Below are 22,309 nucleotides of genomic sequence, written 5' to 3'. Positions count from 1 at the left end.
GCTCGTGGACGCCCACGCGTCGACCGTCGCCGAGCTCGAGGAGACCATCGCGTCGCAGGCGGCGACCATCGCCGCGCGCGACGAGACCATCGCCGCGCGCGACGAGACCATCGCCCGGCTCAAGCGCCAGCTGCGCGACTACGAGCAGCCCGCCGCTCCCGCGAGACCGGCGGTCTCGCGGCCGGCGGCGCAGGGGAGATTTCTACCGGCCAAGCCGGGAAAGCAGCCGCGCGACGACGCCGCGCGGCGACCTCCTCCGCCGCCGTCGCTACCGAAGGCGCGCCTCGGCGAGCGCGGCGGGCGGACTGCCTCGGCCCACACGCCGCTCTTCCTCCGCCCGCGAAGGACCGTCGAAGGCGCGCGCGCCGCGATGATGATGGTGGTCGACGGCCTCTACGGCGCGAGCCACGGCGGCGCCCGGTGCCCGCCGGACCTCTACGCGGGCTGGAGCGTCGTCCTCACGCGCATGGGCACGGAGCCGCTCCGGTGGGTGGACGGCGGCGGCCGCGTCTGGCGCACGCGGAACGACGCCACGCGCGCCATGGGCCTCGTGCGCGACCTGGGCCCGCCCAAGTGCCGCGCCACGGACCAGCACTGGGCGAAGATGCCCTTCGGCGACCGGCGCGGGCTCCTGCGCGAGGGGACGCCCGAGCCCGAGGTCGTCGACCTCGCGAGCGACGACGAGCGCGCCGCGCCGAGGAAGAAGCCTCGCAGGGAGTGAGCCGCCGCAAGTCCCCGCGATCCCCCGCCTCTCTCCCGAACCTGTACATTAGTCCCGCAGCGTGAGGTCGAAGGCCACGGGGAAGTGGTCCGACGCGGCGGACTCGACGCGGCGGTAGTTTTCGACGTCGCAGGCGCGGCGGAGGCCGTCGTTGAGGAGGACGTGGTCGATGCGGAAGAGCGGGTTGTGCGTCCAGCAGGTCACGTCCGGCGCCGCGCCCGCGCCCGCGTCCGCGTACCCCCTCGCCTCGCACGCGTCGAGCGCGAGGGACCGCTCCGCCGGCCGGGGCCAGCCCCGCGACGCGTAGAAGGCGACGATGGCGTCCCACGCCGCGTCGGAGTGGTCCGCGCGGCGGAACGTGTTCAGGTCGCCGCAGACGAGGTGCAGCGCCGGGCAGTGCGCGTTTACGTGGTCGAGGCACCGCCCGATCTGCTTCTCGCGGAGCTCCTCGGCCTTGTGGTCGAGGTGCGCGGCCGCGAAGCCGACGCGCTCGTCGCCGACCTCGACGGCGGCCCAGACGACGCCCCGCGACTCGACGTCGTCGCGCCGCTGGCCGCCGAGGCGCACGTCGCCGGGCTCCGCGGCGAGCACGAGGTGCCCCGCGTCGACGAAGGGCCGCCGGCTGAGGACGGCGTTGCCGAAGGGCGCGGCGCCGAAGAAGCACTTGGCGCGCTCCGCCTCGACGAAGGCGACGTGCGGCATGCCGAGCGCGGCCGCGAGCCGGTGGAGGTAGCTGTCGGCGACGGCGCAGGGACTCACGTCGAGGCCGACGCCCTCGCCGTTCTTCACGGCCGCGAGGTAGCCGTCCTTCTGCGCCTCGATGTTGTAGGGGTGCAGCACCTCGTTGAGGCACAGGACGTCCGGCTGCTCGCCTTGGCAGGTCTCGACGACGCCGTCGAAGTTGTCGCGATGGTCGCTGTCGCGCCAGGCGTGCACGTTCCACGTCATGACACGCAGCCGCTCGAGCGCGCGCGCCGACGGAAGCAAGCACGCGGCGGTCGCGAGCAGCAGCAGCGGTCGCCGCAGCATTGCTGCGCGTTGAAGAGCTCGAGCCATCGCACTTGTGAGCTCGAGCAAAAGTCAAATTGAGGTCAAGGTGCTGTAAAAAAGGGGGCTTGCTCAGTCGTCGCCCCAGTCGCTTCCCTCGTCGTCGTCGTCGTCGTCGGCGACGTGGGCGCGGAGGGCCGTCATGCGGGCCGAGAGCTGGGAGAGGAGGTCCTGGCCCGCGTCGTCGTCGCCGTCGTCCTTGGGCGCGATCTCGCGGTCCGACGCCCTCTTCAGCGTCGACGCGCCCGCGGCGAGCTGGGCCGCGAGGCCGCCGGCGAGGGAGGGCCGGGCCGCGGGCGCCGGTGCGGGCTCGGCCTTGGCGAGCGCCGACGCGCCCGTCGCGATGCCCGCCGCGAGCGCCGCGCTCATCGACGGCCGCGGCGCGGGCGCCGCCGCGGGCGCCGCCGCGGGCTCCGCCGCGGGCTGGAGCACGCCGGCGCCCGCGGCGATCTGGGCCGCCAGGCCGCCGCTGATGGACGGCCGCGCCTCGTTCTTCGGCGGCGGCGGCGGCGGCTTCTTCTTCGGCGGCGGCGGCGGCGGCTTCGGCTTCGCCGCGGCTTCCGCGGCGACGACGGCGTCGTCCACCTCGACGTCCACGGTCTCGCCGGAGACGGCGTCGGCGAACTCGTCGTCCGTCGTCAGCCGCGCGAGGGCCGGCTTCGCGGGCGCGGCCGCCTTGTCGTGCGCGGCCCTATTCACGTTCTCGCCGTCGAACGACGCTTCGTACGGATCGAGGTAAAAAAAACGGACCTGCAGCTTGCCGTCGCCGTGCGTGAAGGGCACCCAGCCCGCCGGGTACATGGCGTTCTTCAGGATGACGTCGTCGATCCTCATGTCCACGCGCCCGAGGTTCTCCGTGTTGCTCCCCGCGACGCCGCGGCGCTTGAAGTCGATCTTGACGCGCGTGCCCCGGGGCTTCGCGCCGAAGACGAGGCGCCGGATCTCCGGCGTCTTGTCCTTGCCCGGGCTCGCGAAGACGACGGCGCCGCCGCGCACCGTGCCCGCGAGCTTGACCTTTTCCTTGGGCGCGGCGGCGTCGGGGTTTGTTATTTTTTCCTCCACAATCTTCCGCCGGACCCACGACACGCCCTCGGCGACGGTCATCTCCTCGCCGCAGAAGAAGGCCGGCGACCGCGCGGCGGCCCGCGCCCAGGCCGTCGCGAGTGACTCGGCCTTGTCCGGCGCGAACTTGAACTCGCCCGCGTGCTCGAGGAGCGCCGGCTGCAAAGCTTTCGCGAAGGGCTTCGACGACGCGCATAAGGTCCGCGCGATGACCTGGACGGACCCGTCGGGCACCTTCAGATCCGTCGCCGCGAAGAGGGACACCTCGAGCTGGGCGCCTAAACCCCGCTCGCCCCAGCGCGTCCGCGCCGCGTCCGCGTCCGCCTACCACATGCGTCGGTAACGATTTTGATCGCTTTCCCGGTCAAAATCTCTCGAAAATCGTCACGGATGCGGGACGCTGGCGTCCGCCTTCTCCGCCGCGACGAGGAACCGCGGCGCGCCAACGCACTCTTTGAACGCGCGCGCCTCGGCCCGGCCCACGTTCTTGTCGCAGAGCAGGACGGCGTCGACGCGCCGCATGCCCGCGAGGAGCAGCGTGTGGACGACGGCGTCGTTGCGCCCGAAGATGAGGCCGCCGCCGGACTTCCACTCGAGCACGTAGGCCTGGGTCGTGTCGCTCCCGTCGTCCGCGAATTCCAGGGCCGTGACTTCGATGAAGCGGCCGACGACGTCGGCCGGCGTCAGGTGGCTGGCGAGGAGGTGGGTGGCCATGATCACGGCGCCGGGCAGCGGCTTCCGCCGGGACCGACGGCGCCGAGATGCTCTGCGGTGAAATAGCCTGACTACGAGACGCACCGCGCGCCGCGCGCGTTCCGCGGACCCCGTCCCTCCGCGAACGGACTGGCTTTCGAGCGCGGGGCGCCCGCTGCCGTGCTCGGCGGCCGCGGCCGAGCCCCGGCGACGCTCGTGACGAGAGCCGCGCGCGCGCATGAGGAGGCCGCCGCGCGTGCGCGGCCAGGGGCCGCGCCGCGGCCATGCGCACGAGGGACAGGATGGCTGCGGTGCCGCCGTAGAGCGAGAAGATCTGGCCGCAGAGCTCGTGGAGCCCCCCCGCGCCGCGCACCGCCGCGGCGGCGGCGGCGAGGTAGCCGGAGCCTCAACCTCGACCTCAGGCTCGCACCGGCCGGGCGCCGCGGCCTGGCTCTTGTACGGAAGTACGAGGGTAGGCTGCTTTCGGCGGGGGACCGGAAAAAATGCACGTCTTTTGTGTTTTACGTCGACGGCGAATGGGTCTTCGAAGTGATCTATATCACAAAAAAAATATTGGGCTTCGTCAGCCGGCTAGGCCTCCCGCTCTCCGACTCCGACGACGAAGCCCTCACGAAAAAGGCGGCAAAAGCGATCCACCGTTTCAAGCTCGATGCTGACGAGATGCGCGCGAAGAACGGCTTCGTGGACCTGATGCTCGCCAAGACGAAATGCCCGCTCCAGAAAGGCCGCGGCGTGGCCGCTCTGTCATGGCCCACCGCCGAGGCGCAGTGCGGGCCGACGGACCACGCGAATGCACCCAGGCATGGGAAGCCCGCACTTGTCCACGTAGAGCATCATGGACACGGTCTGGCGCGCCTGGCGACGTCTGCCAGTGGCGGCGCCGGCCGGGCGCGTGCAAACTGATCGACCCCGGCAAGCCGAGAAGAGCGACAGAGACGCCAGCGCGGCGGCGCCAACATGGGACGCTCGTCGTAGGTGAACTCGAGCGCCATGAGACGCCTGCTGGCGCTTGCGCCGAGGCGACCGCACGTACTGCGACCGCTGAGACCGAAATCCACGGCGCCGAACGCGCTGTCGGCCCTCGCGGAGGACGAGCTCCTCCTGCCGGCGCCGACCATCGCCCTGCGGAGCGGCAACGACGACGCCGTGTCGTCGACGGCGCTCGTCGCCGCGGAGCGCGAGCGCGAGGCCCTGGAGCGCCACGCGCTCTACGAGCGGCAGCTCGAGCTCGAGGAGGAGACGCTGGAAGCCGCGTGCGCGGACTACGAGGCGATGATCGAAGACTTGTTGAGTTTGGGCAAGGGCGCGGAGCTCAAGCCCGTGCAGCGCCTCATGGCCCAGTGGTACGAGCCCCTCGTGACGCGCATCACGGCCGAGCGCAAGGCGACGCTCGATGGCGACAAGGGCGGCGACCTCCGCATCTACGGCCCGCTCCTCCTGCTGCTGCCGCCCGAACAGCTCGCGGTGCTCACGATGCACACGACCATCGGCCTCTGCCTCAAGCACGGGCCCCTGGGCGCCAAGTACAGCAACCTCGTGACGACGCTCGGCGAGACCGTGCAGGCCGAGGCGCGCGTGCTCAAGCTCCGGAACCTGCGGCGCGAGCGGCTCAAGGCCGCGGAGGACGCCGAGGGCAAGCGCGCGGTGCCCAAGACCTTTCTGGACGCGCGGGCTTTGGCGCGGCTCCCGACGCACGTCGTCAACTCGCGCGCGAAGCGCGCGCTGGAGGAGGGCGACGACACGGACTGGCCGACGATCACGCGCGCCAAGCTCGGGAGCGCGTTGGTCATGGCGCTGCTCGACGTCGCCAAGGACGACGCGGGGTCGCCGCTCCTGGAGCACACCATCGTCTACTCGAACGCGCGGAAGATCGGCATCATCCGCGCCAAGGACGAGCTCCTGTCGCACGCGCGCTGCCCGGAGACGATCCGCCGCGCCGCGATGCCGCGGTTCCTGCCCATGCTCGTCGAGCCGCGGCGCTGGCGGGCCTACGACGAGGGCGGCTTCCTGCGGCTGCGGGCCGTCGCCATGCGCACGCACGGCTGCGCGCTCCAGATGGAGGCGTTCCGGAACGCGCGGGGCATCGAGGGCGGCGTGCTCGCGGGGCTCGACGCGATGGGCAAGGTGCCCTGGGCCGTCAACGGCCCCGTCTTCGATCTCGTCAAGGCGGCCTGGGCGTCGGGCGGCAAGTGGCCGGACCTGCCGAGCCAGGAGGACCTCGCGCTGCCCGAGCCCATGGACCTGGCCGAGGCCCTGGCGAGGGCCGACGGCGACGAGGACGGCGGCAAGAAGCTCTACGACGCGCACCTGCGCCGCAGCGCGCGCCTGAAGCGGCGCAACGCCGAGCTCCACTCGCTGCGCTGCGACACGCTGCTCAAGCTCAGCATCGCGGAGCAGTTCAAGGACGAGGCCGCGTTCTACTTTCCCTACAACGTCGACTTCCGCGGCCGCGCGTACCCCGTGCCGCCGAACCTGAACCACCTCGGCAGCGACGTCTGCCGCGCCATGCTCACCTTCGCCGAGGCGAAGCGCCTCGGCGACGACGGCCTCTTCTGGCTGCGCATCCACCTCGCGAACCTGTTCGGCCTCTCGAAGAAGTCGCTCGACGACCGCGCGGCGTTCGCGGTGGCGCACGAGGCGGACATCCGCGACGCCTACGAGCGGCCCATGGACGGGAACATGTGGTGGCTCGAGGCCGACGAGCCCTGGCAGGCGTTGGCCGCGTGCCGGGAACTCGCGCGCGCCGCGGAGCTCGACGACCCGCGCGACTACGAGTGCGCGCTGCCGGTCCACGCGGACGGCTCCTGCAACGGCTTGCAGCACTACGCGGCCCTCGGGCGGGACCACGAAGGCGGGCGGCAGGTGAATTTGCTGCCGGGCGAGGCGCCGCGGGACGTCTACGAGGGCGTGCGGGCCCTGGTGGCGGAGAAGGTCGCGCGCGCCGCGACGGGCGTCGGCGTCGACCTGCTGCCGACGGAGGCCTTCGGGGTGGCCCTGGGCGACGACGCCTTCGACGACGACGACGAGGGCGCGGACCGCCACTTCGTCGGCGTCGACGACGACAGCGCGCCGCTCGGCCCGCCGTCGGCGTCGTCCGCGGCGGCCAAAAGAGCGAGGGAGAAGGGCACGTGGACGGACGAGGACGAGGCTTTAGAAACCGTGCGCCTCGCCCAGATCGTCGACGGCCTGATCACGCGCAAGGTCGTCAAGCAGACGGTCATGACGTCGGTCTACGGCGTGACGTTCGTCGGCGCGCGGCAGCAAATTCTGGGCCGCCTCACGGACGCGGTCGAGGACCTCCTCGCGCAGGACCCGTCGCCGGAGCGCGACGCGGCCGTGGCGCGGCTGACGACGCTGGGCTGCATCACGCCCGAGGGCGACGTCGACGAGGCCGAGCTCTACCTCTGCGCGTGCTACGTCGCGCGTCTGACCTTGGAGGTCCTCGAGGAGCTCTTCACGTCCGCGCGCCACATCATGGGCTGGCTCGCCCAGTGCGCGCGGCTCGTGTCGCTGCACGGCCAGCCCGTGTCCTGGATCACGCCCCTGGGGCTGCCCGTGGTCCAGCCCTACCGGCGGGACGGCCAGCACGCGGTGAAGACCTTGGCGCAAACCGTGCTCCTCGTCGACAACAGCGACAAGCTGCCCGTGTCCGTGACGCGCCAGAAGTCGGCGTTCCCGCCGAACTTCGTCCACTCGCTGGACAGCTCCCACATGCTCATGACGGCCGTGGAGATGGACCACCGGGGCCTCGCGTTCACGGCGGTCCACGACAGCTACTGGACGCACGCGGCGGACGTCGCGACGATGAACTCGACGCTGCGCCACTGCTTCCTGGAATTGTACGAGGCGCCGCTGCTCGAGAAGCTCCTCGAGTCCTTCGAGCTGCGGTACCCGGACACGGACTTCCCGCCGCTGCCGCCGCGCGGCGACCTCGACATCGCCAAGGTCCTCGACGCGGACTACTTCTTCTCCTGAGGAGCCGCCGTTCCCCCGAATCCCGAAGCGAAGCGCTCGCGCCGGGATCCGTCCGCCCGCTAACGACCTCGATCTTAACGCGCGCGCATCGCCCTACTCGACGGGCGCGTTGGAGTTGGAGGAGATCATGCCCTTGGTGAACTTGGAGACGGCGGCGGGGATGGAGAAGGACGGCTTGCCGACGTCCTCGGGCCGCACGTTGAAGCGCTTGAGGTCCGCGGGGCTGAGGCCCGACGCGGAGCTCGCCGCGCGGCCGAGCGCGGCGGGCTGGAGCCAGTGGAAGGAGAGCGCGACGGGGAAGGGCCAGAGCTTGCGGAGGCCCGCCTCGCCGTCGGGCACGTGCGTGCCGCCGAGCTGGGCGGCCTCGAGGCGGTCCGTGACGAAGTCGCCGAGGGCGAGCTCGAGCGCGCGCTTCGAGGCCTTGGCGCTCCAGCCCGTGCCCTTGAGCGCGTCCGCGGCCTTGGCCTCGAAGAGCTTGACCGCGGCCTTGACCATCTTCGCGCTCTCCGCGGTCATGCCCGGGGCGACGCGCAGGCCCTTGAGCGACTTCTTCAGGTCGTCGAAGGCGAGCTCGCTGAGGAGCGCGAGCTGGCCGGGGAGGAACGCGTCGCGGAGCGCGGCCTTGGCGTCGGCTTCGACGGCCGCGCGCTTCGCGGCGTGGAAGGAGCCGGCCGCGCCCGCGCAGGCGCCGTCGAAGGCCTCGACGACGTCGCCGACGACGCCGAGGCACTCAGCGCCGAGGTTCGCGCAGAAGGAGCGGCCGAGGTCGAGGCGGCCGCCCAAGTCCCGCGCGGCCTTGGGCAGCGTCTCCCCGAGCGCGCGCTCCGCGGCCGCGGCGACGGCCGGGGCGTGGGCGTAGTCCGCCTCGGAGCCCTTGGGCGCCTTGCCGCCGACGGCGGCCTTGGCGGAGAGCGACGACGCCTTGAGCCGCGCGACGGCCTCGGCGCCACTGCCCTCGGAGCCGCAGCCCGCGAGCGCGGCCTCGACGGAGGCCGCGGCGCCGCCCTGCTGCGAGTCGACGACGGTGACGGCGAAGACGGCACCCAGGTCCGCGCTCAGGAAGGCCGGGGGCTTGGCGGCGAGCGCCCAGACCTTCTGGAGGTCCGCGGCCACCGTCTTGCCCGCGTCGCCCGGCGCGACGACGACGACGACCTTGGGCGCGCGCGGCGCGCCCTCGGCGGCGCGCACCTCGAGCTCGACCTCGAGGGCCACGAGCAGGCCGCTCAGGTAGCCGAGGTCGCCCGCCGCCGGCGCGGCCGCGACGCCGTAGACGACGCCGTCGGACGCGACCATCGCGGCGACGCCGTCCGCGTCGACGTCGCCCGCGTCGTCGAGTTTCCCGCCGCGCGCGTCGATGACGACGACGGACGCGCCGCCCTCGCTCGCGGGCGGCGCCGCGGCCACGGGGCTCGCCTCGCCGAGCGACGGCACGAGCAGGTCGCTGAGGGCCTCGGCGCCGCCGACGCAGCCCACGGTCTTCACGGGGCCCGAGATCTTCGCCGCCGTGGAGCTGTACTCGCTCACGAGCGCGAGGGCGCTCGAGCAGAGCGCCGTCGACGCCAGCACGAGCGTCCGGACTGCTGATCGCGGAGGTGCCATGTTAGCCCTCGCTGCTTGTCCGAGCTTCAACACGCAAAAGGCTCGATCGGGTGCTCAACTCGACATTCAACAGGTTGTGTCGCGCCTCGGCATGGCAAACCAACGCCAACGCGCGCGCGCGGGCAGCCTCTCGATCGAGTTCGGCCTTCCACTCTGCCAGTTCCGAAGCCGCGCCGCAGCACACCATGGCACCGCGGGGCGAACGGACCCACCTGCGGTCGCCCACGGCCAAGGAGCAAGCCGTTCCGGCGCCGGAGGCGCCGCCCGCGGCGCCGCCGGTCTGGGACGCCGTCTTCGTGCTGCCCAAGACGGCGGAGTGGGAGCCCGCGGCCGCCGAGGAGAGCGGCGACATCGAGCTCGGGTCGATGCGCGAGAAGGACTTCCAGGACATCGGCGAGGCGAAGATGTTCCGGCGGCTTTTACGGCGGCTCACCGCGAGCGGCGTCGAGCGCCGGACGGCGTCGATTCAATTTCGGGGAACGCAGCCGCGCTTCGAGACGGCCGCGCGCCGTTCAAGAGCGCATCCACGCTTCGAGACACCCTCGCGCCACCCCAGGTACAAGTGCTACGCGTCGATCCAGAAGGACGAGGTCTACGTCAGGGTGCGCTGCCCCGAGGCGCGCGTCGCCGCCCAGGCCGACATCCGCAACTTCGCCATGAAGCTCGACCCCGCGCGGCTCGAGTACTGCCTCGCCGCGGGGCTGCCGGCGTGCGGCATCGCGCCCATCGACATCGGCACGACGTGCGGCGCTGTGTGGAATTCAAATCTTCAACTCGACTTCAATGTGAGCATACGCGACAATTTCGACGCAACCTCTTCGGCCGTGCTTCGAGAACTCGACGAGAGCAATCGATTCGTCTAAAAATCAGCCGAATCGACTTCGATTTGACCGAGCTAGAGAATTCTGAAGTTTGGTCAGGACCACCCAAACCAGTGGTTGATTTCCACACAGGTGCGGCGGCGAGCCCGTGTCGACGCTGCGGCCCGTGGACTTCATCTACGGCAAGTACGACCGCGACGAGGCGCTCCAGCCCCTCTACGCGGTCCCGGCGGGCGCGTCGAGCCCCTTCCGGTCCATGCACCGGCTGAAGCTCCTCGGCAACGTCGTCTGCAGCAACCGGCGCTTCGGCGGCTGCGGCATCGCGCTGCCCAAGCGCATCCTCAAGGGCGAGATCCTGGCCTTCATCCCGCTCCACGACGCCGGCGAGCGCGCCGCGCTCTACGACGCGTGGGTGCGCGCGCCCTGGTACGCGCGGCCGTCGTCGCTGCCCTTCGACGCGTACAAGGACTACTTCGGCGAGCAGCAGGGCCTCTACCAGGTCTTCCAGGCCCACGTCACCGACTACTTCCTCGTGCTCTGCGTCTTCGCCGTCGCGTCGGAGGCGCTCGCGCACCTGCTCGGCGAGCGCACGGTCGCGGCGGCGGTCGCGCACGCGTGCTTCGCGTTCGCGCTCTGCGTCTGGTCCACGGCGCTCCTCGTGACCTGGAGCCGCAAGGAGAAGCGCGTCGCGCTCGAGTGGGGCATGACGGACTTCGAGGACGACGAGCCGCCGCCGGCGTCCTGTGGCCGTGACGACTTTCGAGAGATTTCGGGTGGGAAACAACGAGACGTCGTCACCGTCGTGCTCGGTAGGCCGCCGCGGCCCCAGTTCAAGGGCCGCATCGTCAAGTCGCCCGTCGACGGCGGCGAGGAGATCTTCTACCACCCGAAGAAGCGCGACGGCGGTGTCCATGGTCGTTTCTCCTTCCGCCCGGAAACTCGTTGCTTCCGTCAGGCGCGACGCGGCCATCACGCTCGGGGCCTTCGCGACGGCGGTCATGGTCCTGCTCGTCGTCGCGTTCATCCTGGGCATGCAGGTCTTCAAGCACCAGCAGAAGTTCATCGACGACTACGGCACGCTGCCCGCGACGCTCTGCAACGCGTGCGGCATCCAGATCTTCGCGCGGCGCCGCGTCTTCGAGCGGCGGCCGGAAACCCGATTAAAAAAGCGTCGTAGGCGCTCGCCTACAAGAAGATCGCCGTCGCGTGCGCCGCGGCGTCGCTCGCCCCGTGTGTCCCGACCCGCGAAGCGCGTCGTTCAGGTGCACGGAGAAGGAGAACTGGCGCACGGAGACGGAGTTCCGCGACAAGCTCATCATCCGCCTCTTCGTCTTCAACTTCATCAACGCGTACGGGTCGCTCTACTTCACGGTCTTCGTCCAGGAGCACATCGACCCCAAGGTGAAGAACATCGGCAACGAGTGGCACTGCCTCGAGAACGACTGCTTCTACGACCTGCGCTACAACGTCCTCTTCATCATGGTCATCTCGCTCGTCGCCGCGACGACGACGGGCACGATCATCCCGCTCGTGACGCGCAAGCTCAACGAGCGCCGCGAGGGCGGCCACGAGGCGGAGATGTCGGGGCCCGAGTGGGAGTACCTCCTGCTGGAGTACGACGAGACGCAGGACTCCATCTCCGAGTACATGGCCGGGGCAGGAAAAGGGTGCGGAATTCCCAACTTCAAGGGCTCCTAGCTCGGCCCATTTCCACTCGTTTTGGCTGATCTTTGGACGAGCGATCATCTCTCGGAGCGTTCTCGAAGCGCGGATGATCTTTCTGGAACGCGCGCGCGCGGAACACTCACGTTGAAGCGACGTTGCATCACCCTTGTCCTGCCAGGTACATGGCGGGCGCGATCAACTACGGCTACATCGCGCTCTTCGGCGTCGCCGCGCCCGTCGTCGTGCCCATCGGCGCGCTCAACAACCTCATCATCCTGCGCCTCGACGCCTACAAGTACCTCACGGGCTACCGGCGCATCGAACCCCGCGGCGTCCAGGACATCGGCTCGTTCAAGTCCGTCTACTCGTTCCTCAACGTCGCGGCCGCGCTCACGAACTGCGCCATCGTCGTCTACCTGCCGGGCCTCGTGAACGAGGGCCGCCGCGACGCCTGCTACATGGCCGCCGTCGCCGTGATGCTCGGCTGCGTCGTCGCGGGGCGCCTCGCGTCCGAGGACGACGACCACGACGTCGCGCTGCAGGTCCGGCGCCAGGAGTTCATCAACGACAAGCTCATCGACCGCGTCGCCGACGAGGACGAGAAGTACCACCTCGACCACGACAAGCCCTGCGACTTTACCGTGGACGACAAGGACGACGGGCCCTACCACGCGGCGCTCGGCGACGCGTTCCGCCGCCGCGGCCCTCCCAAGGGGTCCTCGACCTTCGCGGCGACGAACCCCATCGAGGGCGCGGGGACGGATGTGGTTTAAGCCTCGTTTAAGTGGAGCGCCGGCTTATAAAAATAGGACAAGAGAGGTCTGCCGCATGCCCGGTCGCCGCAAATTGTCGCCCAATTCTCGACGAGTCCCGTGCGTCCGGACTCAGCTTCATCCACCAAATGCAATGAGGTTGGGGAACATCGCTATACCAGACCAGTCGCGTTTCGGTACTCTCCTCCTGGTCGAGGTAAAAGTCACTGATTTCATCGCCTTTCAAAACGATCTCGCCATTATCTAACATCATGATACTGTGAGGTCGTTCCCACATATCGCAATGGACAACGTTGAGGCCCGTACCCCCAATTTCGACTCGGAGTGTTGGGTTGTCGATTGGGGCATCCGTGCCCCAATATCGGCCGACTAAGCTCTCCGTGGTCCACTGCGGGTACCTTGGAGATACTCGGTCCAATCGATCGCTGGCCTCTGCACACCCGTCGGCCGACGCCTCGCGCAAGAGCGACATTGCCATCTTGTACTTGCCCATGGGGCTCCCGAGCGCGCTGGCGCGTTTAAAACATAACACCGCGGCTGCAAAGTCCCCTCGAGAGTCGAGCAGCTCGCCCCGCCGCATCTGCCACGATGCCTCGTCGGTGGCGTCGAGCGTGCCGGACGCGACGAGCGCCTCGATGGCGTTCCGCACGGGCGGGCAGGACACGAGTGGACCGCGCGCCATCTGCTCGTTGGTGACGGGCGACGTCGTATGCGTCGCGAGCCACGTCTCGAGCTCCTTCCGCTCGTAGAGTCGGCCATCGGCGGCGACGACCGGGTCGTCCATCAATTCCCGCGTGATTGGGCATTTGTACTCGGCGGTCTGCTTCTCCAGGGCCTCCTCGCAGAGCCGCGCCCGCTTCGCTTGGGGCGCGTCGCCCTCGCCGCTGTTGGGCTGCGCACGTTTCCGCTTTTGAAATCACTGCAAGTTGACGACTGTTGATGTTGACGAGTGGAGGGGCAGGCAACATGGCTTCGTCTTCCGCGGGCCGATTGCTCCTGTGCCTTGCCGCCACGGCGGCGCTGCTACGCACGCCCGCGCCGCGCCGCGCCCGGCGCCGCGTCCCGCCGGCGCGCGCGGCGGCGCGCATGCCGCCGCCCGAGGAGCCCGGCGCGCCGGAGGAGGAGTCGGGCCTCGACTACGCGGCGTCGGTGGCCCTGGGCGCGGCGAAGCGGAGAGAGCGCGAGGCGGCGCTGGGCGCGTCGGACATGGAGGTGACGTTCCTCGGGACGGCGTCCTGCGTGCCGTCGATCACGCGGGGCGTGAGCTGCACGTCGCTCCGCTACGACGGGACGACGTGGCTCTTCGACGCGGGCGAAGGGTCGCAGATCCAGGTCCAGCGGAGCCACCTCGTCCACCCGGGCAAGGTCGACGCCATCTTCGTCACGCACCTCCACGGCGACCACAGCTTCGGCCTGCCGGGGCTCATGTGCCTCATCGGGCAGAACCGCGTCAAGGGCGACGCGCCCGTCGAGGTCTTCGGGCCCCAGGGCCTGCGGCTCTACCTGCGGGCGTCGCTGAAGCTCACGCACGCGCGCGTCGCGGCGCCCTACGTCGTCCACGAGCTCGTGGGCGTGCCGCTGCTCGCGCCGCCGGGCTTCCGGCCGCCGCCGCCGCCGTTCAAGCAGTCGGAGACGCAGCTCGAGCGCAACTTCCTCGCGGACCCGGACAAGAACTTCGGGGAGCAGCGCGGCGGGCGGGACATCCGCCCCGACGCCGACGGCGCCTGGACCCTCGCGCCCCGGGGCGCGCTCGCGGTCCGCGCCGCGCCCATGCGGCACACCGTGCCGTGCGTCGGCTACGTCTGCGTCGAGCCGGACAAGGCGGGCACGCTAGACGTGGCCAAGGTCGAGCCCATCCTCGCGCGGAACGCGGAGGCGTTGAAACAGGCGGGCGTCAAGGAGCCGAAGCGCATCTTTCGGCTACTGAAGGACATGGCCAGGGACCAAACGTTCACGTTCCCGGACGGCACGGCGCTGAAGCGGTCCGAGTGCGTGGGCGAGGACAAGCCCGGGCGCGTCGTCGTGATCTGCGGCGACACGGCGGACGCGTCGGCGCTGCTCCCGCTGCTGCCGCCGCGGGGCGCGGACGTCGTCGTCCACGAGGCCACGAACGCAAGGTTGGAACCCTGGGACGCGGACAAGACGGACGCCGAGGTCGCCGAGGCGACGGCGGCCCACGGCCACAGCACGCCGACCATGGCCGCGAAATTCGCGAGCCTCGCGGCGGCGAAGTGCCTCGCGCTGACGCACTTCTCGCCGCGGTACCGCGGCGACAACGCGCTCTCGTCGATCTCGACGATGGACAAGATCGAGGCGTCGGCGCGCCAGGGCTTCGACGAGGACGTCATCGCGGCCTGGGATTTGTTGACGCTGCCCGTGAACGCCAAGACCGTCGAGGAGGCCGCGCGGCGCGAGGGCGACGCGGAGCGGTTGGCGGTGGCCGACGCGGTCCGCAAGGAGCGCGCCAAGGCCACGGCGGCGAAGTCGAAGGTCCCGGTGCGGCGGGCGCCGGCCAAGGCGCCCCCCGCGAGGAGGACGGCGACGGCTCGGTAACTGGTGGTTTAGTGTAGTGCGTTTCGCGTTCGGGGGAGCGGGGCTGGAGCTGCCAGTGGGACTCGTGCTTGCGTGGAGCGCATCAGGAAGCCTTCGTGATTGAAGCTGGGAGCTACGCTGATGGCGGAACTCTGAGTCAGAAAAGATCACGCGCCAGGCGAACTGGTGATCCGATTCAATGCTGCCTTGAAGCCGGCGTTAGAGGAGCGGTAAAGGACGAGTGAAGTCGCGAAATACCCCCGGCCAGTGTGACGTGGGCGTCGGCGAGCAGATCTGCGCGCACTAGCAGCTCCAGCACCCGAGACGACGTAAGTGTAACCCGCCATGGCCCGCCTCATCGTTGCTCTCGCATGCCTCTTCGGGGCCTCCGCGTTCGTCTCTAAGACGGGCCCCGCCGCCGTGCAGCGCGTGTCCGCGCCGGCGCCGCTTCAGATGGGCAAGGGCGGCGAGCTTCGCGACCGCATCGCCACGGTCGGCAACACCCAAAAAATCACGGAGGCCATGCGCCTCGTCGCTGCCGCCAAGGTGCGCCGCGCCCAGGAGGCCGTCCTCCAGACCCGGCCCTTCTCCGAGACGCTCCAGTCCGTGTTCTCCGGTCTTATTGAGCAGCGCGTCTCCGGCGCCGGATATTTCCCAATTCTCCGAATTCTCCGACCCGCCGCGCGCCCCCCTCCCGGGGGACAGCCCCGCCCCGCCCCGCCCCGCGAGTCCAGGGGCGGGGCGGGGCCGGGGCGGGGCGAGCTGCCGCCGCGCGCCTCGATCCGCCGCGCGCGAACGAAGAAATCGGGCCCCGCCCCGGGCCCCGCTCCTCGAACCGCCTCCAGGGAAACTTGACCTCTGCATTTGCTTAGGCTCGGCAAGGAGCCGCTCGACCTCCCCCTCCTCGAGAACCGCGAGGTGAAGAAGGTGACGCTGCTCGCCATCTCCGGCGACCGCGGCCTCTGCGGCTCGTACAACACGTACATCATCAAGAAGACGGAGGCGCGCAAGAAGGAGCTCGAGGCCCAGGGCATCGAGGTCGAGATCGTGCCCGTGGGCACCAAGGTCGAGGGCTACTTCCGCCGCCGCGGCGAGGAGTTCCCGGCGTCCTACTCGTGCCCCCAGGTGCCGTCCGCCGACTTCGCGTCGGAGGTCTCCCGCGAGATGCTCAACAACTTCCTCGACGGCGAGACGGACAAGGTCGAGCTCATCTACACGAAGTTCGTGTCCCTCATCGCGTCCAGCCCCTCCATCCGCACGATCCTCCCCCTCTCCGCCACGGGCATCGAGACGGAGGGCGACGAGATCTTCGAGATGTCGACCAAGGACGGCGACTTCGAGGTCGAGACGACGACGCTCGGCGCCGCCGAGCCCAAGGAGTTCCCCAAGGACACGATCTTCGAGCAGGACCCCGTGGCCATCCTCAACGGCATCCTCCCGCTCTACCTCGACGGCCAGATCCTCCGCTCGCTCCAGGAGTCCGTCGCGTCCGAGCTCGCGAGCCGCATGCAGTCCATGCAGTCGGCGTCCGACAACGCCAAGGACCTCAAGAAGTCCCTCTCCCAGACGTACAACCGCATCCGCCAGGCCGGCGTCACGCAGGAGATCCTCGAGATCGTCGCCGGCGCGACCGCGGCCCAGGGCTAAGCCGGCCGCCGGCCGGGCTCCTCCGGCGGCGGTTCGTCGCGCCCCCTTATTGGGGCTGCGCGCCGCCGCCGGCGAGGCCCGACCACCACGCTGTGACCCATACCCTCGTCGCCTCCCCCCCAGATCGCGCGTCGGGGCCTCGTGCACCGACCGCCGCGCGCGCATCTAACAACCATCCCCCCCTACTCGCGACGGCGGCGCGGCGGCGACGGGGGATCACCGCGCCTCTTACCCAACCGCACCTCGCCGTGTCCACAGCCGTGTCAACACCTGTACCACGGTGCCGGGCTGCCCGGGCATGCGCGGGCCCACGTGCACCACTTCGTGCACCGTCGAGGCCGAAGTCTAGCCGTCCATTACCCGCCGCAGCCTCTCCTCCGCGTCCGCCGCCCCCACGCCCGCGCACCTCACCACCTTCTCCCGGCCCTTGGCCCCCGCGACGAGCGCCACGTCGGCCTGCGTCGCGCCGAAAGCGGCCGCGAAAAACCGGCGGATCTCCGCGTTCGCCGCGCCGTCGCGCGCGGCCGCGGCGACGTCGACGACCAAAACCCCGTCCTCGACCGTCGCGGACGTCGCGCTTTTCCCGGGCCGCGCTCTGAGCGCGACCGCGCAGCCGCCGCGGCCGTCGTCGCGGAACAAAGGCTCTTCAATCGCCCCCTTGACGCAGCGCGCGAGACGCTCCGGCCCGCCGCCGCTCCGGACGGCCCAGGCCTCCCGGAGCCGCGCGTCGCCGGCGGCCAGCGGCGACCGGCGCTCGACGACGGCGCGCCGCTCCTTGCAGCGCTTGCCCTTGCCGTCGACGTCGACGGACTCGGACCGCAGCGCCTTCAGGAACTCGGACACGCCCGCGTCGCGGCCCTGGAGCACGAGCACGGCGCCCTCGCGCCGCTGCGGCGCGTTCGGCCGCGGCGCGGGCGTCGCCCAGAGCGCGCCGCGGAGCGCGTTCGCCGCGGAGAGCCGCTCGAGGGACGCCGCGTAGGACGCGAACGCGTTCATGTGGTCGATGCCGACGACCGCGTAGGTCTCGGAATCGTCTATGGTGACGGCGGCGACCGGCGCGGCGGCCGCGGCGGCCGCGGCGACGCAGGCCTCGACCTCCTGCAGGAGCGCGAGCGCGCTCTCCTCGCCCAGCGAGACGTGCGCCGCCAGCCTTCTTTCCGCGTCCCGGAGCACGCCGCGCGTGCGGCCGGCGGCCTCGATCGTCGCGATGGGCGCCGCGCTCTCGGGGTAGCCGTCGGGCAGGACAACGGTCAACGTGATGGCGTCGAGATGCGCCGTGAAGCCGCGGGCCGTGAGTGCGACGTCGTCGCCGTAGATGGCGGCGAGGGCGTCCAATTCGTCGCTGCAGCGCGACGACGTTTTGCGCTCCGCGAGCGCCGCCATGGCGCGTCAGTCGACAGCAATAATTGCAGCCAGCGTCTGAGCTAGACACCGCACCGAGTCATCGCACGAGCATGTCATGAGCGCGGAGAGGTAAGAAGCAGTCAAGTTTCCCCTCAACGAGCGGCTCAGAGAGTCAACGTTACACGCCCGCCTTCTCGCGCTCGAGCTTGCGCCACTTCGTCACGGTCATGTCGCCGATGCGGTCGAGGGGCGGCGGGTTCGCGTCGGCCCAGTCCGTGAACTTGGGGCTCCACATGACGCTCGCGTCCTCGCCGTGGCCGTAGAGCTCCCAGGGCTCGAGGCCGCACTCCGCGAAGGCCGCGAAGAGGCGCGCCTGGTCCGCGCCCCGGGGCCAGGCGCCGTCCTCGGAACACAACAGCGCGCCCTGGTACGACTGGCCCGCGGCGCGCGCCGCGCCCGTGTAGTGGAACACGGCCCAGGACAGGTCGTCGGCCGCGTCGACGGTCGTCCAGTGCTCCTCGCTCAACACCCCGTTGTCCAGCGTCGTCAGCGTCCAGAGGCCCGGCGTGGACGCGCGCGGCGCGCAGCGGTAGTGGCGCTTCGTCCACACCAATTCGCCGTCGAGCGTCTCGACGCAGAAGACGGGGTCGTACCAGAGGCCGTCGCCCTTGGCCGCCGGGTAAAAGATCTGGTGCTGCATGGGGAAGGCGTCGTAGGCCGGGTTCGCGCCGACGACGATCTTCCACGACCACGGCTTCGCGGCCCCCGCCGGCGACGCGGCCGGGTCGTCGAGGTGGCCGACGAAGATCTGGGCCGCGGCGTTCTGGTCCAGCGGGGCGCCGCGCCACTCCTCCATCACCGTCACGGGCGTCTCCAGGATGGGCGCGTCGCAGCCGAAGCAGTTGTTCTGCTGGAGGATGCACAGCGAGAAGTCCTCGAGCTCGGGCGTCTCGTTCGACACGATGACGCGGTAGGACCCGACCTGGTCCCGGAGGTCGACGGCGTTGAGCAGGTCGATGGCGCTCTTGGTTTTGGGGTCGCCGAGGGCCGTGAAGATCTGGGGCCCGCAGCAGTCGACCATCTTCTTGAACTCGAGCGCGTTCCGCACGGGCCCCTTCTCCCAGCTCGGGTTGATGTCGGACGCGACGATCTTCACGGGGCGGATGAGAGCGTGCACGAGGAAGAGCGCCGCGAACAGGGCGTCCTCCGACGAGCCCCGGCCGAGCAGCGTCGCGCTCGACGCGAGCAGCCGCCGCGAGCTCGCGGCCTTGGTCCACGGGAGCGCGGCGAGCGGGCTCGGCGCGCTCGGCCGAAAGTCCCCGGCGAAGACGAGCTCGCGCACGGCCTCCGAGCAGGACGCGTCCGCCACGAAGCACGTCGGCCGCGTCCGCTCGATGAACGCCTTCGCCGCCGCGGCGTCCGTGACGCCGAGGCCGACGAGCACGTCCGCGCGGACGCAGGAGCTCCACGCCGGGTTCGTCACGGACTCGGCGACGACGCCCTCGTCCATGGCGCAGGCGCGCCGCGCGAGCTGCCGCGCGACCTCGGACCATTGCGGCTCCGGCGCCGGGCTGACGCTGCCGTAGGTGTGCGACGCGCCGTCGCCGCCGTAGAAGACGACGCGCGTGCGCTCGTCGGCCCATTGGGCGGCGCGCAGCCGCGTCGCGACGCGCGGCTGGCGCGGCGCCGCCTGCAGCGCGCTTCCGACGGCGCACAGGGCGACGGAGAGCATGACGGCCATCATGTGCCAGCACAGAGCTCGAGTTGGCAAACTTGCCTTCAAATTGCAGGAATGTTGCAGGACAGGCGCTGGTGAAGCGAGATGGCGGGAGCGAAGGCTCGAGGCCGGCCCTGTCGCAGGCGTGCCCTGCTCGCCCTGGTCGTTAGTCCTCGCCCAACGCGCGCGGAGCTAGTTACGCGCGGGCCGGCCCTTTGGTCTCGTCGTCGACATGGCACGGATCGCTGTCCCGGAGACGCTGGCAGTGGAGCTACGACGACGAGAACCGCCAGGCGCATGCGACTCGGCTGGGTGTAACCGGCCGAGCTCGTCGCGCCGTCCGGCAGATGCCTTCAACAATGCTTCAAGTTAGGCGTCAAGTTGCTTCAGCTGCTCAGGCTGTGATCGATTCTCGCGGGCAGCATCTCGTGCGCACCGACCCTCGTCGCGACGCCATGCGCCGCATCTGCGCCGTCGTCGTTGCCGTGACGGGCGCCTCGGCGCTCGTCGCCCAAAAAACACCACACACACGCCTCGGCCCGCGCTGGTCGACCTACGTTGAGGAGAAGCGCGGCGCGCTCGGGAGCTTCGTCACAAACCTCGAGAACGAGTGCGCCGCGGGCGACGACGAGTCGTGCCGCATGCTCGACCAGCTGAGCGGCTACGCGCAGGCGCTGGGCGACCTCCAGAAGCGGCGGACGCGCGCGCCGGACGCGCCCGACATCCTCGCCGACAGCCTCGCCGACGTGTCGACGGTCCCGCGCCCCAGAGCCGCGGCCGCCGGCGCCAAGGCCGAGGGCGTCGACCCCGACAGCGTCTCCGGCGCGCTCGTGCGCCTCTTCGACGCCTACGACACCCGCGGCGACGGCGCGGTGCCCGTCGACGTCTTCACGTCGCGCTGGGTGAGCTCGCAGATCGAGTCGGACGCCAAGGGCGCCAAGCTCACGGGCGCGAGCCGCGAGTGGGACTGGTCCGCGCGCCAGGCGCGCGCCGGCGCGCGCCGCATCGCCAAGCTCTTCGCGCACGCGGAGACCGTGAGCCAGAGGGACTTCGTCGCGACGTTCGAGGCCGAGTACGCGAAGCGCGTCGACCGGGGCCTGCCCGTGTCCCGGGCCATCGCCGAGATCTTCACGAACATGCCCCAGCGCGAGCTCTACGCCGAGATGTACGGCAGCGAGTGAGCCGCGCGCGCCTAACGTGGCGGGGCTTCTCCGCGCGGCGGCAAGAGCGACTCGGCGCGAGCGCTCGGGCGATGCGCGGGGAGGGGCACGAGAGGCACCTGGTGCTTCGATTACGCCGGCTCGAGGTGGTGGTGCTTACTCGACTAGAGGTGGTGGTGCTTCTCGAATGTGTCGAAGTGGCCCTGGCCCCACCCTGACTTGCGCCGGTCGCGGCCCGTCGGCGTCGAGATGGCGACGCCCGGCGGGCCCTGGACCGTCTTCGTCTTGGGCGCGCCGTGCGCGTGGGCGCCCTTGGCCGCGAGCCGCGCGGCGGCCTTGAATTTCGCCTTGGCGACGCCCGGGTCCCCGCGGCCGGCGGCGGCGGGCCGGGGCAGGGACGCCTGGGACTTTGCGCGCGCGTTCTCGGACCGCGCGCGCGCGTTCTCCTTGGCGGCGGCCGCGGCGGCGCGCTTCGTCGCCGCGTCCTGCATCGGCGTCGTCCCGTCCGCCGCCTTCGGCGGGAGCAGGTGGTTCCTCGGCGGCGCCTCGTCGAAGGTGTCGACGCCCTCGTCGACGGCGTCGTCGCGATGGTGCGAGAAGGGCGGCGGCCGCGCCTTGCGCTTCATCTTCGCCGAGTCGTCGAGGATCTTGTCGAGCCGCTTGTTGATGCCGCCCTGCTTCTCCGCGTCGGCCATGTCCAGGATGCCGTCGAGGTAGACGTCGCGCTCGTCCGTCGCCCGCAGCGCCGGCGCCGCGTCCTCGTAGCCCGCGCCGGCTTGGTCTCCCGTGAACCCGTAGCCCGCGTGGCCGCGGGAGAACGCGCCGCGGACGCGGCCGCCCATCTCCAGGTCGCCCAGGGGCGGCCAGAACCTACGAAGCACGACGGTGACGATGTTTCATCGTTTTCCCGCCCCAAATCTCTCGAAAATCGTCACGGCCACGGGACGCTGGCCAGAACTTGTCGAGCATGCGCTTGAAGTCGCCGTCGTCCTCGACGGCCGGCGAGATGTTCTCGTACATGCGCATGAACTCCGCGTCGGACACCTGGCCGTCGCCCGAGTCGTCGAGGACCGCGAAGAAGTTGTTCGTCACGTCCTTGGGCGGCCAGTTCGGGTCGCCCCGCTCGACGCGCTCGTCCCCGAAGGGGTCGAAGCGCTGGCGGATGCGGTCCGTCGTGATCTCGACGCCGTCCGCGCACGGCAGGCCCGCGTCGCGGCAGAGCATGTGGAAGACGCGGCGGACCATCGCGACGCGGTTCGGCGGCATGGCGCCCTCGCGGATCGCGACCATCAATTCGTCCAAGCTGAGCGTGCCGCCGCCGTCCTCGTCGAACATCTGCACGAGCGCGAGGCAGTCGTCCTCGCTCACGGAGATGCCGAACTCGCGGAGGCCCCAGCGGAGCTCCTCCGCGTCGTAGACGCCGTCGCCGCTCTCGTCCATGGAGCTCAGGGCCTTGACGAAGGTGTGGAGCCCGACGATGCCGCAGCGCTCCACGAGCCGGAACTTGATGGTCTTGATCGCGTTGCGGCCCG

At 70.6% G+C, this 22,309-nt stretch overlaps 5 protein-coding genes across 5 annotated transcripts; 3 read left to right on the top strand and 2 right to left on the bottom strand.

Annotated features, from left to right (window-relative positions):
* Positions 1-769: 769 nt before the first annotated feature.
* On the bottom strand, positions 770-3,544 carry AURANDRAFT_70680 (hypothetical protein; the record flags this gene model as incomplete). Its single annotated transcript, XM_009034761.1, has 3 exons — positions 770-1,561; positions 1,892-3,154; positions 3,230-3,544. 3 exons carry the CDS (start codon positions 3,542-3,544, stop codon positions 770-772), a joined length of 2,370 nt encoding a protein of 789 aa, XP_009033009.1.
* A 990-nt stretch (positions 3,545-4,534) lies between these two features.
* Positions 4,535-7,519, top strand: AURANDRAFT_20280 (hypothetical protein; the record flags this gene model as incomplete). The annotated part of the gene is made up of 3 exons (XM_009035176.1): positions 4,535-6,496; positions 6,686-6,832; positions 6,920-7,519. The coding sequence occupies 3 exons, from the start codon at positions 4,535-4,537 to the stop codon at positions 7,517-7,519; spliced, it is 2,709 nt and encodes a 902-aa protein (XP_009033424.1).
* Positions 7,520-13,583: 6,064 nt separating this feature from the next.
* On the top strand, positions 13,584-14,642 carry AURANDRAFT_3503 (hypothetical protein; the record flags this gene model as incomplete). Its single annotated transcript, XM_009034583.1, has 1 exon — positions 13,584-14,642. A coding segment is annotated over one exon (1,059 nt), but the record flags the coding sequence as incomplete, so codon positions are not given.
* A 720-nt stretch (positions 14,643-15,362) lies between these two features.
* AURANDRAFT_52245 (hypothetical protein) lies at positions 15,363-16,740 on the top strand (the record flags this gene model as incomplete). The annotated part of the gene is made up of 2 exons (XM_009035177.1): positions 15,363-15,542; positions 15,792-16,740. The coding sequence occupies 2 exons, from the start codon at positions 15,363-15,365 to the stop codon at positions 16,554-16,556; spliced, it is 945 nt and encodes a 314-aa protein (XP_009033425.1).
* Positions 16,741-21,728: 4,988 nt separating this feature from the next.
* On the bottom strand, positions 21,729-22,259 carry AURANDRAFT_15646 (hypothetical protein; the record flags this gene model as incomplete). The annotated part of the gene is made up of 1 exon (XM_009034760.1): positions 21,729-22,259. A coding segment is annotated over one exon (531 nt), but the record flags the coding sequence as incomplete, so codon positions are not given.
* Positions 22,260-22,309: the final 50 nt, after the last annotated feature.

Source organism: Aureococcus anophagefferens (genome assembly GCF_000186865.1).
Source record: "Aureococcus anophagefferens unplaced genomic scaffold AURANscaffold_2, whole genome shotgun sequence".
NCBI lineage: Eukaryota > Pelagophyceae > Pelagomonadales > Pelagomonadaceae > Aureococcus > Aureococcus anophagefferens.
Note: the sequence above shows the minus strand (reverse complement) of the source record. Positions and strands in the feature narration are given on the sequence as shown.